The sequence below is a fragment of the Haliaeetus albicilla genome, chromosome 11 (genome assembly GCF_947461875.1).
Source record: "Haliaeetus albicilla chromosome 11, bHalAlb1.1, whole genome shotgun sequence".
Lineage (NCBI taxonomy): Eukaryota > Metazoa > Chordata > Aves > Accipitriformes > Accipitridae > Haliaeetus > Haliaeetus albicilla.
The window spans coordinates 26,003,096-26,018,401 of NC_091493.1; the positions used below are offsets into that span (position 1 = coordinate 26,003,096).

The following is a 15,306-nucleotide window of genomic DNA, read 5'->3' on the forward strand; positions in this document are numbered from 1 at the left end:
GCTGTGCCGCAAGGAAGCGTGGAAAAATCACTCACTAGCTTAACCTCCTGGTAAAAATATCATGTTTGTAATTTATATTTTCAGCCATACATGTTTCAGTTTTTATATGGGAGCAGGGATTTTGCCCATTGTGTTTCAGAACAGCAAGAGTTTTATACTAAATTGTAATAGCAAAAAAAACCTAGAGTGCTTCAGAGACTTCAGAGAGTCTAATTTTTTAAAGTCTATTTCTTACTTAAAAAATAAGTTTTTACTGAATGAGTTTTGCTCAGCCTTCCATGTTTAGTCATGGAATTAATGGACAGAAGCAGTAAATAATGCTGGGAATTGGCCTCAAACCCAGAGAAGGGTTAAATTTGCTGTTGATTTCAGCAAAGTCTCTCTTTTTTTTTTCTTTTTTTTTTCTTTCCCCCAAAAGTGCATACATATAGAGTGTTATTGTGGTGTTGGTGTTCTTAAACACTGTGATCTTGAGGATGCTTGAGTCTTTAGGTCAGGATGTCAAGACACCCTTTGACACAAGAGGTCCTGCTTACCAGCTTCAGGGTCTGCAGCCCGGCACTCCTAAGAGGCCTCCATGCATGCAGGCACTCTGTAATTTGAACACGACTGGTACTTCCTATAGCAACGCTTCACGTGTAAAGGTAGGGCAGGAACTGAATCTTAATGATGCCCACCATCAGGAAAAAGTAAACTGTGCTGAACTCTGCCCAGCCGAGCAGGCTGTGGTGAATCCTAACTCCTGCTAGAGCTGGAAGAGAACGTGACCTTTTAGCAGCTGTCCGGCTACAGTTTCCCTGAAATGGCTAAAAACTCTTAAAAATGATGGTATGATTGATGATATGTTTAAAACCATTTAAGGAAACAGGAAAGGCAGTCAATAGTTGATGTGGTTCTATTACTGGGTCATGAAGAGGTGGTCTGAGGGAGGATTTAAGAAAGCCCAGTACAGCACGTTTTGGAGCTTCCGTTAGCTGTCCCAACATGTAGCTGCAGAGAATCTGCAGGCTGGTCTTTGCTCTTTTCATGCCGCCTCTTAATTCTGCCTGTTGAATAATGGCAGAGGTCATTAAGGTTTTGGGGCAGTACGCCATTAAGGTTTGTTGACACTCAGCTTTGCCATTGGTATTCAGGAGGTTAAGCACTCTGTTTGCTCCTGCTCTCCTGTGCCACTTGCCTTGAGGTGAGAGGTTCTTTGTTTCTCTGCTGGCTCTCCCTGTTCATCACTATGCAGAATGAAGCTTTAGAAGTCGCCTGAATATTAATTTTTCAGGCTTTCTGAGAATTGTGGGAAGTAAAGGTCAGGGAAAGTACACTGGCTCCCATTAAGGCAGAATGGTGAACACACTGAGCGATGAACAGGCTTGCCAGCCTAGGATAATACGCTCCAAACTTTGTCCTGCTGTCAGCACCTCTGGCCTCCTGCCAGGGGCCTATGGCCACATTTATCTTGCAGTGATTTTTGTACAGAGCAGTTTTATGTCTCCTCCCATGCAGAGATGCAGCATCTGAAGGCTTAGAGATCCGTAGATCCTGAACTGAGCTTCCTGCTCTGTGGCAAGAGGAACCCTGCTAGAAAGGGGAAACGAACAGTTAGTCCTGAGCACCTAGTGAGTCTGCTGTATGGATACATGCACCGTGCAATGAGATACTCTGTGCTGGAGCTGGTGGGTTTATTTTAGAGATCGCTTGGAAAGAACTTGGATATAGCCGTTTTCCAGTGGAAGGCTGAAAACAAAACACTTTTCAATATTTGCCAATTCTTGTTTTGAAACTAGTCCTTACCTCATTTTTTTTAATAGTTGGATGCTTTCAACATGAAAATTTGATTTATCACAATTTTTCTCCCAAATCTTGTATTTCAAAGTTGAACTGAAATATTGAATTTTGTCCAAACAAAGTTTTTCATCAATTCAAATTAAGGATAAATATGAAATTTTAATGGAGAGGTTAAAGATCATACAGTTTCATTTGGAATTTAAAACATAGCCAGACTTCTAAAGTTGAAATCCTTTATAAGAAAGGGATCTTCAACTCTGTTCTAATTTTGATCATCTTTCCTGTTGAGTATCACAATGTAGTTTGTCTGTGAAGCCAAATATAGTTCTGCCCTTTAGATAGCATTCAGGTTTGGTCTGGGTTTTTTTTCCTCCGTTTTTGCTTTTTGTGGTTTGTTGTTTTTTCTTTTTTTTTTTTTTCCGGAGAGGGATTTATGCGGTTTTCTCTTTTTCATATAGCAAGTGTGTTGCCAAGCCTTGGCTCTCTCAAACTGGTAAGTGTCGTTCCTCATTAGCATCAAATGCCACAGTCCATACCACTTTTGCTGTGTTGCTCAGCTAGCACGTGTTGGCTGTTAAAGCAGCAATTAATCCCTTTGATACTGAATGGGTTCTGTAATCATCTGACCTGTTACTTAATATAATAATCAAAATTCTTTAATGACTTGCATGGTTTAATTCCTTTAGGAATCTTGACAGAGACAAGGAAATTTTGCCATGCAAGCTAACTTACACAGCACTAGAGAGCTGGTGGTGAGGAATGCTTTTTAAATATAGTCAGGAAAATGATGACTTTAAGTGCAGTGTGGGTGAAGGGAGAACAGGGTTTGGTAGGTGAACAATAAGCAGCCTGATTGCTTTATGTTGCACTAACAGGTTTTCTACTGCAAGTTTGACTAGTATTTTTGGAGCAAGATTTTTACAGTGTTTTACCTGGCAATAAATGCTCTATCAGTTAGGCTACAGCAGTGTTTGAGCTGGGTTAAATTGTCAGAAATTTTGAAGTATGTGCCTATCAATAATTATGCATATGCTCAGAATGAATGCTAGCCAAGGTAATAGAAGCCATGCAAATTTTTTTCCTCTTTAAATGTGGGAGATCTGCAGTATCACTCACAGAAATGTGCAGTAATTATTGGCAGTATAAAACTTTGTAATAGTGACCTGTGTGTGTGCTGAATGCCTTTTTTGTAAGATATACTTGTTCTTCCATATTTCCCAAAATGCTTAAATTGAGCAGCTTTCTCTTCCTAGTGTATGGCAGCACTGTTATCTCAAACATTTCTAGTGCTGAGATGATATTGTTAACACTGGTTCAGAAGCAACACCAGGGAAAAGATCCTGGCCCCTTGCACGCAGACAGAAGCGTGGTGAGGTGCAGCAGGAAGAGGAATCTGCCAGCTGCAGTGAGTGGACCAGGAAAGAAGTGTTGCCTTCAGTCTTTGAATGGAAGAGCTAAAGGGAACTGAGGAAAAATCAATTATCTTAACACAACTTGGATTTTTTGCCAATGCAAGTGTAATAGTAAAATGAGAATTCAAGATTTCAGTGGCTTTTTAATGCTTGGAACCTTTTGGTGTTCACTAAAGCAATTCTGAATCACATAGAGTTTATAGGAATTAATGCAACTCAGTGTGGCAACTTCCTTTTTGGTATTAGTTATTTTGCAAATAGGAAGAGCACATTTGGCTCCTGACATTGTTTGCTTGTTTTTTCCTGCATTTTTGTTTGATAGTGGGTAACATTTTTTAATGTGGCCACAGTTTTGTTTGCTGAACTTGGGAAGTTGTGCAGTCTTCCCCATCTGCTGAGTGTCTACAAACCTCGTCAGCGACAACTGAATACATAGATGCTTTGTGTTAAAAGAGAAAGGGAAGGGAGGTGATAAAACGCAGTCTGGGTTGCACAACTCAGAGGTTGGCTCAAGGTCTGGAAGGTTTAATTGGAGGTGCTGGTTTAAGAATTGTGCAGCTTAAGCTTCACAAAGAAGTTAGCTTGAACTGTCCAAAGCTACTGCCCTGTTAGAACCAATGTACCTCTCCAGTGTGTAGTTGTGTATTAGCTATTATAAGGAAAAAGCAGAGGCAAACCTTTAACTCTCTTTTCATAGAGAAAAGTTCAGACATCCTTACTGCTTGCAGATCCTCTGCCACCTGTTTTATATCACATGTAACTGATTAAAAAAACATGTGGCTTTTTTTTGTGTTATGTTTTTGTAAGAGCCTTGAAAAACACTTTAAAGCATAAAAGCATAAAAGACATATCAGTAACAGAATGCAGTAGGAGTTGGGCTTATTCTTTGACTTGCTTGATAGGAAAACATCAGCAATAAACTTTAAATGTTTGGTGCTCCACTGTTTCTTAAATTGGAGAACCATACTTTACTTTTGAATTAGAAAATGCACTTCACTGGCCTTGCTTTCAGTAACACCCATACTAAGAACAGAGCAGAAAAAATAAATGTAGGTATAAATTACAAAACCAAAGCTTTGAGGGGGAGGTGAGCACAGGTTTATGACAGGTATGATGGTGGGCAAGAGGGCACTGTGGGTATTTGAAAAGAAAATAACTTTCTCCTCCTCTGTGTGACATGGGAAAGTCTGTCCCCAAAGATTTGTCCTTCAACAGCCAATTCAGCTGTATGGGTTTTGTCAACATCTGACTGAAATTTGGTGCAGGGTAAGGATGTGCAAAATAAAAGTAAAAACTAAAAAAACCCTACACCATTGAAGTGATTCTGAAAATCCTTGGTGTAGGCAGGTGATTAAAAAAGTTGCCACTTGTCAGTCAGGCTGTGATGAGTTGACCCCCAGTTCTCCTTTTGTCCTCACTGTTGTCTGATGAACTATGAGTGTATGCGCACAGGCTAGCTTGAAGTATAGCATTTTACTCTGCAGTCACAATGGATTTAATACCTGCCTGTTTTCAGTAACTTAGCTGCTAACTTGCTCAATAAATCACTTGCTTCTGATCATCACCCCTTAGATACTGAAAGTAGAGATCCCAATAGAAAGTAGATAAACTACAGATCCTCCAGTGTTTCAGACATGAAGTAAATATCATGAGTACCATTCATTCAGCTGAAATGCTGTTTGGCGCTACAGCTTTCCTTGGCATTGAAAACCAACTTCACCTTGTCCAAATGATGTGTGATGACACCTTTATTGAGGATGTGGTATTCACTCAGGGGGTGTGTGGGGTGTCATCAGAGTCCATGCTTTAGTCTTGGTCCTGGATTTTGGAAGGCAAGGCATTGCTTTAGTCACTTCCACCAGGCATTTATCAACAAATATGATTCTCATTTGCATATGAGAAAATATCGTGAGGTTTGCAGCATCTTGTGTTTTGAGAGGATTGGACTGTAAATAATGGATTTTGGTTGGGATGGTAGCTGGTAGTGTCTGAAAGGTGAAGATTGTGAACTCCTTCAGATTTACATGGCTGGTGCAGGTACAGCTGTAGGTGGCAGTTGGTGTAATTAAGTTAATTAAACATCATTGTGGGACTCAACTTCATTTCCTTTGCGAAGTAGGTTTGACTGTAGTTGTTTCTTGCTTAGGCAATGTTCCTTCCCCCCTCTCTCTTAGTGTCATTTAATATCCAGCTACTTCATGACTAGATCATATTGTTCTAACCCTTTACTTGCTCAATCCAGACAAATGCTGATGCTTCAGTGCCTTCCTTTCCCTCTGGGACTTTTGTCACAGGCACAGTTTTTACTGTGAGTTGGTAGAATAAGGTTGTGTTATGTGACCTAAAGAGAGAGGTTTCTGTCTTGCTGCCACAGTCTGCAAACAGGGTGTTCAGGGCCTCATGCAATACCTGCTGGCTCGCACCTGACAAAATGGGGTAATAAGAGTCATTTCTGCACACTCTAGATAATATGGGGTTGGTGGCAAGTGTTATTAAGTTAATTAGACTAGCAGCCATACTCATTGCTTTTCTCAGACAGCTTTAAAATGTCCCAGTGGGATGGTTTATAAACTTTTTAAATTTCACTCTTTGCTTGGTATGTTTAGAAGCTGGTGTGTGCAGTCCATATGGCATTCTGCACTAAATGCAACATCCAATAAGCTAGACTTTCTGCTTTCCTTAAAGTTAAACATCCTATGATAAAATACTAAGATACTAATGGGCATAAAAGTAATTTAAAATATTTCAGGTTTTTATCCTGTTTGAAGTTTTGCAATGTCTTGGGTCTCAGGAGGCTTGGATGGCAGTCTGTAATGTGAATTATGAAGCAATGGGTAGACGCTGACCTCTTATAGTGCTTGCAGAGAATAAATATCTGCCAGAAGTTCTTTACTTCAGGTCCTAACTAGAGAGGGTGGCTCTGCAAACCTGTCTGGTAAACCATTGTCAAATGCCTTCCCTCCCACCCCCCTTGTCTTGTTTTTGGTTTGGGTTTGGGTTTTTTTTTCCCCACCTTCTGGATTAGCTGTTTCTTCATACCTTGTTGTTTGTTTTGGAGAGCAGGTTGCCCTGTACATGAGGGAGTTAAAAGTAGTTGTAGCTAAAGGGCTGTATTTGGTGTTGAGGCAGTGTTTTATGACACATTTCGTGGCTCTAAAACACCTGGCTACTAGAGAATATTGTGCTGTTTACATCAAAGAGTGCTTAGATACTAAAAGATCGACAGCCTGTTTGGTCTGTGGACTATATTTTCTGCTTGTTTGGCACAGCTGAAGAGCTTTGTCTGGACAAATGAATATATATGAGGTAAGAGAACTGGGGAACATGCTGCAGAAAAGGTTTTTTAGACTCTGGAAAAGATTCTTCCATGTTAATATGTTTGTTATGGGTCTGTGCAGATATTGAGGTAGAACCATGGCCCTAAGGCAGTAGGCACCTTCTAAAAGCGTGTATTAAGAAACCTTCTAAGGAGGGCCTCTCATTTTAGAAGTTGGTTGAAACTTCAAAATTGCTAATACAACTGTGGAAGCATAGACATTGTGCCTAAAATCCTGTATGCTGGCATATCATGGTCAGCTCTCACATCTTGAACATGCTAGACTGAGTTGCAGGTTTTAGTCCCCAGCAGCCCAAGCCCAGAGGGTAGACTTTATATCTGTGATGTTTCCATATTCTGCCAAACAGCACCAATTCTGTTTGTAGTTAGAGCTGAGCAGGTATTAGTTAACCGCTGCTCTCTGGAATTGAGGTGTAATGGAGGGTTGGCTTTTTAATGCTTTTACTTTGGTAAAAATAAACTCTCACCACTAGTAGCCAGTTTTTTCAGAGCAATGAAATGTGCCATTAAATGCGTCATTTCATCTCTCATAAATTACATCATCAGGAGGATAAATTTATTCTTTATCAAGTCATAGCTTTGTTGTAGAACAGTCGATGACAGATTGGTAGAAGAGCGGGAATGCAGATCAGGTTGGTGCCCTGTGCTTCAATAGATATTTTCACTCCCAAAGCCTAGGCAATATTTTCTACTTTGTCATTCATGTCAGTTAAACTAGCGTGCCATTGGTTATGTATACTTAAGAATTTTGATGCCTACTTATTGAGAAAAGGGAACAGAAATGCATCTAGACTAGTTTCCAGTGATGCTGTGGCCGCATGAAAAATATGCGAGTGGATAAATTCCCTGAGTTGTAGTCTCCAGTGAGGTCTTGCAGCTGTCCCCAAAGAGTTAACTGCTCAGCCATGAGGACTTCCTTAGTTAAGAAGCCAAATAGAAGTCATTTAGGTGTGAGGGTGGAGGTGTTTGGTTTGCTTGGCTTAAATGTATGGACATGAATTGCAAGAAGAGAAAATCAGCATGTCCTGCAAGCCATGATGATATCAGGTTAGTATCCAGCAAACAGTGAAGTGGAAAGATGCACTGCGGAGCTGCATAGTAGGTCAGAAAGCACATCCTCTGCTTCTGCCCTTGCAGAATGGGGCTTGGTGAAACAATGGTGCGAATTGCGAGAGCTCAGCTGGCACGCGTGCACTCTTTTGTCCCCTTCTTATTAAATAAATAGACTATGTATCTCCCTCTGCCATAGAGCTTGTCATCACAATCAATAGGTTTCAGTATGGCAGAATTGAACAGGTGTAGCAGTCATTCCTTTTGTGAAATTGCAGCAGTGCTGACTCGGATATTTTCGGTGAGTAGTAAAGCAAATGCTTTTGACTAAAATATCCTTTTGTCTTGGATTCTCCCCTGGAGTTTATTATTGTGTCTGGAAGATGCCTCCCTCTGTGAGTTCTGGACTTTCAGCTTAATGTCAGTACTCATTAAAGTGTAGGAGCAGAAGAAATTTAACAGACTGGATTTAAACCACAGTAGAAGGAAGAATTTAGTGCACCATTCCAGGGGGTTTGCTTGCTTTTAATTGATGCGCACAGCTTAGGTATGGTAGGTATGTGTACTTTATAGCAGTGCCTCATGGACATGTGTTAAAATAATCTAAACCCTCTCACCTCCTGCCTGGTGGGGCTATACGTATGGAGTAACTCAATCTAATTGTTGCAGGCACTGAACAGATGGGGTTTTATTGTCTTGAGTGCTGGGAGTGTGTAAGAGAGCAATGCCAGCAGGATCCTTGCCCCAAACAGCAGCTTGCTGAGACACAGCTTGCTGCAGGAAGGCTGGCTTGTGGTTGGGAGTTTTGTGCAGGTCTCCAGCAACCATGATTGCGATGGCATGGACGGGGGAAGAGGATAGGTGGTTTGTGTTCATTTTGGTATCTGTATTATGTGTAATTTACTTGCTGCCTTGTGCTTGAGCAGTTTCCAACATACCGCATAGTAAAACACTCTGAGCTCTTTTCACCTTAATGGTTTAAAACACTTTGTGGAGGTGATTATTTTTATTCCCGTTTTATAAAGGGAGAAGCTAAAGCATGTGAGAGGGAGAGGGAACTGCTGTAGCAAATCAGAGAGAAACTGGTCACTTACTGATTCCTGTTCCTGAACAATAACCACTGTATCTCAGGTCTCCCTTTTGTAATAAAGCAGCTTTATAAAGTGGAATGTGATGAAAGACAACTGTGCCCTTTCCTGCTTCTGCCTGTTCCTAGCCTTCATCATGGTACTGCAAGCTTAGTGCGTGCTGGAGTCTTTGTCCATCTCAGATGCTCTCAGTTTTTATTGCAGAGGGAAAGTGAACTGGCTGCCTTTGCCATGCATTTGGCTTTACATGAAGACAGAGATGCACTCACTGCTGCCCAGTGTGCTATGCTGGCTTGAGCATTCAGTTGAGAAGATGAATGTGTGTAGTGGGTATAAAGTCACCCTTGATTTCCTGCAAAGGGGTAAATACCAGCCAAGTGTTACAGCTTCTCTGTTCCACTGTAACAGGATGTAGGAAGAAGTGAGCTTGCAGTGCTGCTTTTATTGCACAAGAAATGTTTGAGCATACAAAGAATGTTTTACGCCAGGTACTGCATACTGGACCTGCAAAGTAGGTGCAAAGACCAGGCTCATGCAGTGAATGATGGCTCAGCATTCCCATCTCTATAATAAGCTTTGCAACCTTTCTGTTCTTCCCTTAGCCTACTTTCAGCACCTCCAGAGTGCTTAATTTCACTACTCAGGACAAGAGGACAGTGTTGTCTTACGGGACTCTGGAAATGTAGCTGCTGTCAAGCAGGAGTGGGTATTAGACAGCTCATCTGCAGTAACTTGATGGGGAGAGTTTGGAGGTCAGAGAAAACGTGCTGAAGAAGTGCTGCCTGCCTGAGCATAGTGATTTTGCTTCCCTGCACGCTGGACCCAGACCAGCTTGTTGTGAGGTTGAGGCGGGCAGGGTGGTGTTTCTTGCCACGGTGGGTGCACATGTGCTGGAAGATGCTAGCAATTAAGGGACCGGTAGCTTAGTGTTGCTGATGCATTTCACTTCTCACATCTGATGTTACAACTAGTGGCAAATTAAATTGAGGAATCAATTAAATCTTTGCTTTCACGCATGCCATATCGGTTTTCACAGGAGCCCTTTCCTGTCAGCAAACTCTGCATCTTCAGAAGTTGTTTTACTCTGAGCTTCCAGCCCATGTGTTTTTGTGGGGAAAAAGGGCTATTAACAGTCACTTCAAGACTGGCCACTTGTTGCAGCCTCAAGAACAGCCAAAGCAGAAACTTTCCACCAGTCAGAGCTTTCCAGTTTCCAGTGCCCAGGGATCAGTTGCTGTTGCTCTCATCATCTCTGTCCTGTAGTCTTTTCATCCCTGTTTCTCTTGATCCTATCTACCCTTCCGTCTCCTTTTTCCTTTCTCTGTGCTGCTTCCTTCTGTATTTTTTTCTGTGTTTTTTCTGTCCTTGGTTTATCTCTAACTGAAGTCTTCCATTACACTCAGTAAGTAACAGCACTGTTATATTTTTCTGTTGCCACTGCACTTTTCTGAGCATTCCCTGTTCTCTTGCATTTGAGATCATTAGCTCTCTGGGACAGAGGCTTTCTGCCACTCTGTATTTGTACAATACCTGTTACAGTGGGACCTGCTTTTACTTTAATACAGCTAGTACAAATAAATGATTCATTGGCACTCAGGTTCCTAAATCAGGGTGGAACACTTTATATTTTTCCTGCAATCATTCCCTTCTTCCTAAAGAAATAAATAAATGCAATAAATATGCAATAAATACATAAATGCAAGTGTCCTAGGTTGTTCATCCTGAGGAAAATAGAGGTTCATTTATATGTGCCTCTACATGGCTTCTGGCATCATGGTGTCTAGGTAGTTTGCTCTCTGAAGAGTTGCATGAAGAAGTGATGAGAGATGTGTGTTCTTCTGAGAGCACTGGCATGGCTAGTGTGTAAATGACTCACCGGGAGATCAAGTAATAACGAATGTGGAGATCGCTTGTGGTCTGCCTCAGAGCACTAAGCATTAACCTCAAGACAAGCCACTGGGAGCCAGATTTTTCATTCCTGAACCATTGTTTCACCTTCTGCCTGTTCAGCATCCTTGCCTTGTCCAGTGACAGTCTCTTCTTGCCAGTTGACTGCTGAACTGTGCATCTGTAAGAGGAGGCAGTGTTGCTAAAGTGACATCTCCCCAGACATCTCTCAGTCCCTAGAGAATTGTGTTCCAAAAGCACTCTGAAATTTGTATGACAAATGGCAGCCAGCACCACTGAGGGACTCTGCGGTGTGGAAGTATGTAAGTGTACACGCTATCAAAGGCTAGTTGGGGAACTGCAGTGTTTTGTCTTTCAGCTGACACTTTACTATTTCCTTGCTTTACAAATGCGTTGAAGATACTCGTGCTTCATGAATACCAAACACAAGGTTTTTTTTTTTTTTTTTTTTTTTCCATGATCGATATGAACATCTCAGTAGAGCACCGCACATCACATCTTTTCCAACCGCTTTAACCTCTCCCTTCCCCCTCCCCAAAGGTACTGGCTGATATCCCAAAAATCAAGGCAATCACAGTGTAAAAATAAAACATTGCCAAGGCTCAGCTGTTACATGCTGGTGTGTGAACTAATGATGGCAAAGCCGCTGTTCTATTGTCCATAAGGGGGAGACTCTGCTTAAAAGCTCTGGCCCCCTATTGTCTCCAGGAACAAATGCCTGCAGAGTGGCAGCTTTGCAAAGTGAAATTCCAGCTGTTACTCAGTAGCCCAGGAGGCCAGTTACCTAAAAGTATGCCCCAGGGACAAGATGGATTTTGAGAGATGGAAGAATAGCAGAGGCATATCAGAGTAGTTGATGCAGAAAGGTGCTGCTATTGCACAGCAGCTTGGGCTGGGCAGTGGTGGAATTTCTTGTAGCAGATGTGTGAGGAGGAGCTGTACCACATGGAGAGCCTGGCCTCGGTAGCGTATGCTGGGCAGTAAGAACCTGGCTATGCAGAGCCAGGATTGAATCCAAGCTCTTCATGCTCCTCTGCCCCAGGCTGCCTGCAGGTTCAGGAACACAGCTCTGCAGAAAATCAGGTTGGGAAGGAATTCTTCGGAGTGAAAGAGCTCACTTAAAACAAATTAAACAGCTGAACTTCTTCCTCTAGTCGCTGAGGAGTTGTCCATTCGCCTTTAGGGAAATGAGGAAGGAGACTTGAATTCTTTCTGTTCCTTAATGTCTGTTGATTCCTACTGCAGTGGCAGCTGGTTGCTGGGTTTGCTTTCCCTGGGTGAATCCCAGCTGTGATTGCAGGTGCCGCTCCACTAGCTCAGATCCGAGCAGGGACTTGTGAGCAGGCGGCCCACGTTGAAGTGCTTCACAGCAGTGGATATAAATGAATGCTAAATCTGTTCCCTGGTAAATGTTGGAACCATGTGAGTGCACTGAACCCCTCCGAGCTGCCAAACCTTCTGTCAAGCCAGAAGTTAAGTTGTTGTAAGTCTGTGTTCCCTTTTCTCTCAATAACTTTTAGCATGTCCTGTAGGAGTGTAAATATGACTCCAGCCAGGCATGAAACATGCAACTTGAAAGCCACAGTGTTCGAGAGGCTGCGTAATGGAGAGTGTGATTGTGACTCACAGGAGCTGCTTCTCTGGTCCGATTGAAATGGGAAGAGTCTGGGCATGTCTCTACCTGCCTGCCTGCCCTCCTCTGGAGGGAGGGATATGGGAAGCCTGGCAGGGACCCTGCTGAATTCGTTTTACTGATGTAACTGTCAAGGCTGGCGAGACTGCAGAAGCCCTCCCTGTGCTAAGTATGTACTGATGCTGTAGGAGCAGCCACTGGAGTGACTGTCCATGCACATGGACTGCATCTGGTGTGTCAGTGAGGTGCGTGGCTGGGAATGTTGCAGTGAATCTGCAGATTCTGGTTGGGTTTTGTTTTGGTGTTTTTTTTTTTTTTTTTTACTCTTCCACTGCCCGCCCTTCCACACTGTTTTTCTTTATCTGTATATTTAAAGAAGTAATGATGCTTCCAGGCAGGTTTTCTTTCCACTGGCACTGATTGGCACCACTGAATATCACTTATTCCTGGACTCTGGCACTAGCTCTTAGCTGTGATGAGGTCTGGAGAAAGCAGCTGAAAGCCCTTCTGCAGGGGGAGGTGTGGGGAGGAGGAACCCATTAGAGTGCAACAGAGGGAGCTGGAGTGAATTTTCATGCTGATGAATATGAGAGTGAAAGCCCTGACTTGCTGCGGTGTAATTTGGCCAAGCAAGTGTTCTCCAGGCACAGTCAGCGCACATCTGTGCCAAGCACTGACATGGGCTGTTCCCATGATGAGCGTTTACCTCAGCAGTGGGTCTCATGAGTAATATCCCAACTAGACCAGTTGCAAAGTCTAGCCCAGGGAGACTTTACTGCCTTGCGATTTGTCTTCCAGCTGCACCTGACAAGCAGAGGAGAGCTGAGGAAATATTCCAGCTACGGTTTGATTTTTTTTCTTTTTCCCCAAATTGTTATTTTATTTTCAATTTTAGATTTCTTACACTTGCCTCTAGATCCACCTAGAAGGGAAGGGGCGTATGTTGGTGCAGGCAATGAGAGAAACGAGGCAGAGAAGTAGGAGTGATCAGTGTTTCTGCTGCTGTGTTTGGGACACTGACATAAGTTATCTCTAATGATCTAAACTGGGGCTGAGGACTACAGTCATTATGCGAAGAAGTCAAAGTAGTGGCTGCAGTGATGGATGATTACAAGTAAGAGCCAGCTACATTTTAAACATAGTAGAGATCCAAAGCAATAAACCATCAGCTTCAACACATCAGGCAACAAAGTTCTATAGAGCAAAATGTCAGGTGATACCAGTTTTGGAAGGGATGAAGAGATGCAGTTTCTGAGCAGGATGGGGCAGTGATGGCCAGGTTTGCTGTGTCTCCGCTGGAACACTGAGCAATTTGCAGCCTGTTGCCAGGAAGGCAGCAATTCCCTCTGCCAGAGCGGCGAGCACAGCCCCGCATCTGCTGGGACAAATGCACCCGCGTGTAGGGCAGTGCCTGTGCTTGCAATTTCCAGTGAGCCTGTTGCTGAATCTGCCTTGGCCTCTCAGCAGGGAGCGTGCCTTCAGCAAAGCAAGCAACGCAGTGCGGTGAGGGAGGAACTACTTCTTGCAGGACTGTGGCTTCACGTGCACTGACTCAGGCTGGTGGGGAATTTCTGCTGCAACCCCAAGCTGTTCCTCAGACCTCTGAAAATTTCCCTCCTGTGTTTCAGAGCCATCATCAATCACTTCAACCCGAAGATAGAGTCTTACGCTGCGGTGAATCACATATCACAGCTCTCCGAGGATCAGGTAAGCCAGGCATACGATGACCATTTTTCCATGGTGACCTCTGGAATATTGGTGTTTAGGAGTACCTTGTGCTCACTGGGACTGATCACGTGGCAGCAGTATGAGGGGTGAAGGCAGGACTTTCATGTTCCTTGTTCAGATGTGAGCGAGAGGAAGAGAAACAAGGCTTGCTTTAGCCAATTTTACCATCATATGCAGACATCTTGGTCCAGTAAATGCAGAAGCGTGGGTACAAACGATGAAAATATGCAGCATTGTCAGCAAGTGCAGTTGGAGACTGCGGATGCTGGTGGTTAGAATGGGGCAGGAAGTTTTTGGCAGCAAATTTAGTTATCGGAGAACTGTTGGGTGTAGCTTGATTTTCTGTGATATTGGGGAATTAGAACTCAGGCAACAGAGGGTAGAAATTTTCTAGGGTAGTTGAATTCAGTTGGTTTAGATTTTGAAAAGAGAAGGTTTTTAATAAAGAGGGTGATAGGGTTAGGTTTCCCTTCCTTAATTTGGCCTGGTTTGCTCTTTCCGTGTCCTGCTTGTATTGCATAAATGTGTAAATGTGGCTTTTTGAAATAGGCTACTACGTGTGGTCTCAGGAAGGGAAGAGATGGCCTATTTCCCAAAATAAAATATTGGGATTGTATGTTAATCACTCTTGGAGAGGTAAATGACTCTGTAGGAGCCTGTGGCGGACAAAATACAGACCTGCCATGCGAGCTGGGGGCATCATCCCAGACACAGCTGCGTCAACACCTCTGGACCTTCTGGAGCAGAAATTGTGTACGCAGCCTAGGACAGACCTCATTTGAGTCACCTTGGATGGCTCCTTCCACTGGATGGGATACCGTGCTTGTGCCCATTACAAGGTCCTGACTGTATCTTGCTCTGCAATTAATTTCTCTTTCTGTCCATGATATTTTTAGTCATTACTTGATGATACCCTTCCATGCCTCCCACTAACGTTTTCATTTATTATCCTACTTGATCTGTAATACATAACACCCCAAAGTCTCAGGTCTAATACTGTACTGGTGCAGTGGGGAGAAAAATGTGGACTCTACTGCTTTTTATTCTCTTCTTGATGTAGCTGGATAGAAGAACATGGGTTTTAATTTACTCAATTTTTCTGTATTGTTCTGTCTGTGAGAGTCACTGTACCCACAGCTATGCTTTGCAATGGTTCATGTTATCAGTCCTCATTCATTGATGATACGCTGATTGCATCAACCCAGGCCCTTAAAAAGAAAAGCCTTTGATAGCCCAATTTAAAATGGGGGGCCTGGATGGAGGGGAATTTTGCATAGTCTTTGGGTTAGTCTGAGAAAGGAAACAAGCTTTTTGCTGTCGGCTCTATGTAGTATTCATCCCCCAGCGGTTCAGGGAGGTCAGATTAAATCC

At 43.0% G+C, this 15,306-nt stretch overlaps 1 protein-coding gene across 2 annotated transcripts in view; it reads left to right on the forward strand.

Moving 5' to 3' along the window:
• ARMH3 (armadillo like helical domain containing 3) overlaps positions 1-15,306 on the forward strand; it is a 130,319-nt gene that overhangs the window by 82,133 nt on the left and 32,880 nt on the right. For both annotated transcript variants that reach the window (XM_069796801.1, XM_069796802.1), the window contains exon 24: positions 13,836-13,914. In XM_069796801.1, coding sequence (XP_069652902.1) covers positions 13,836-13,914 — 79 coding nt within the window. The remainder of the gene's footprint in view (positions 1-13,835; positions 13,915-15,306) is intronic.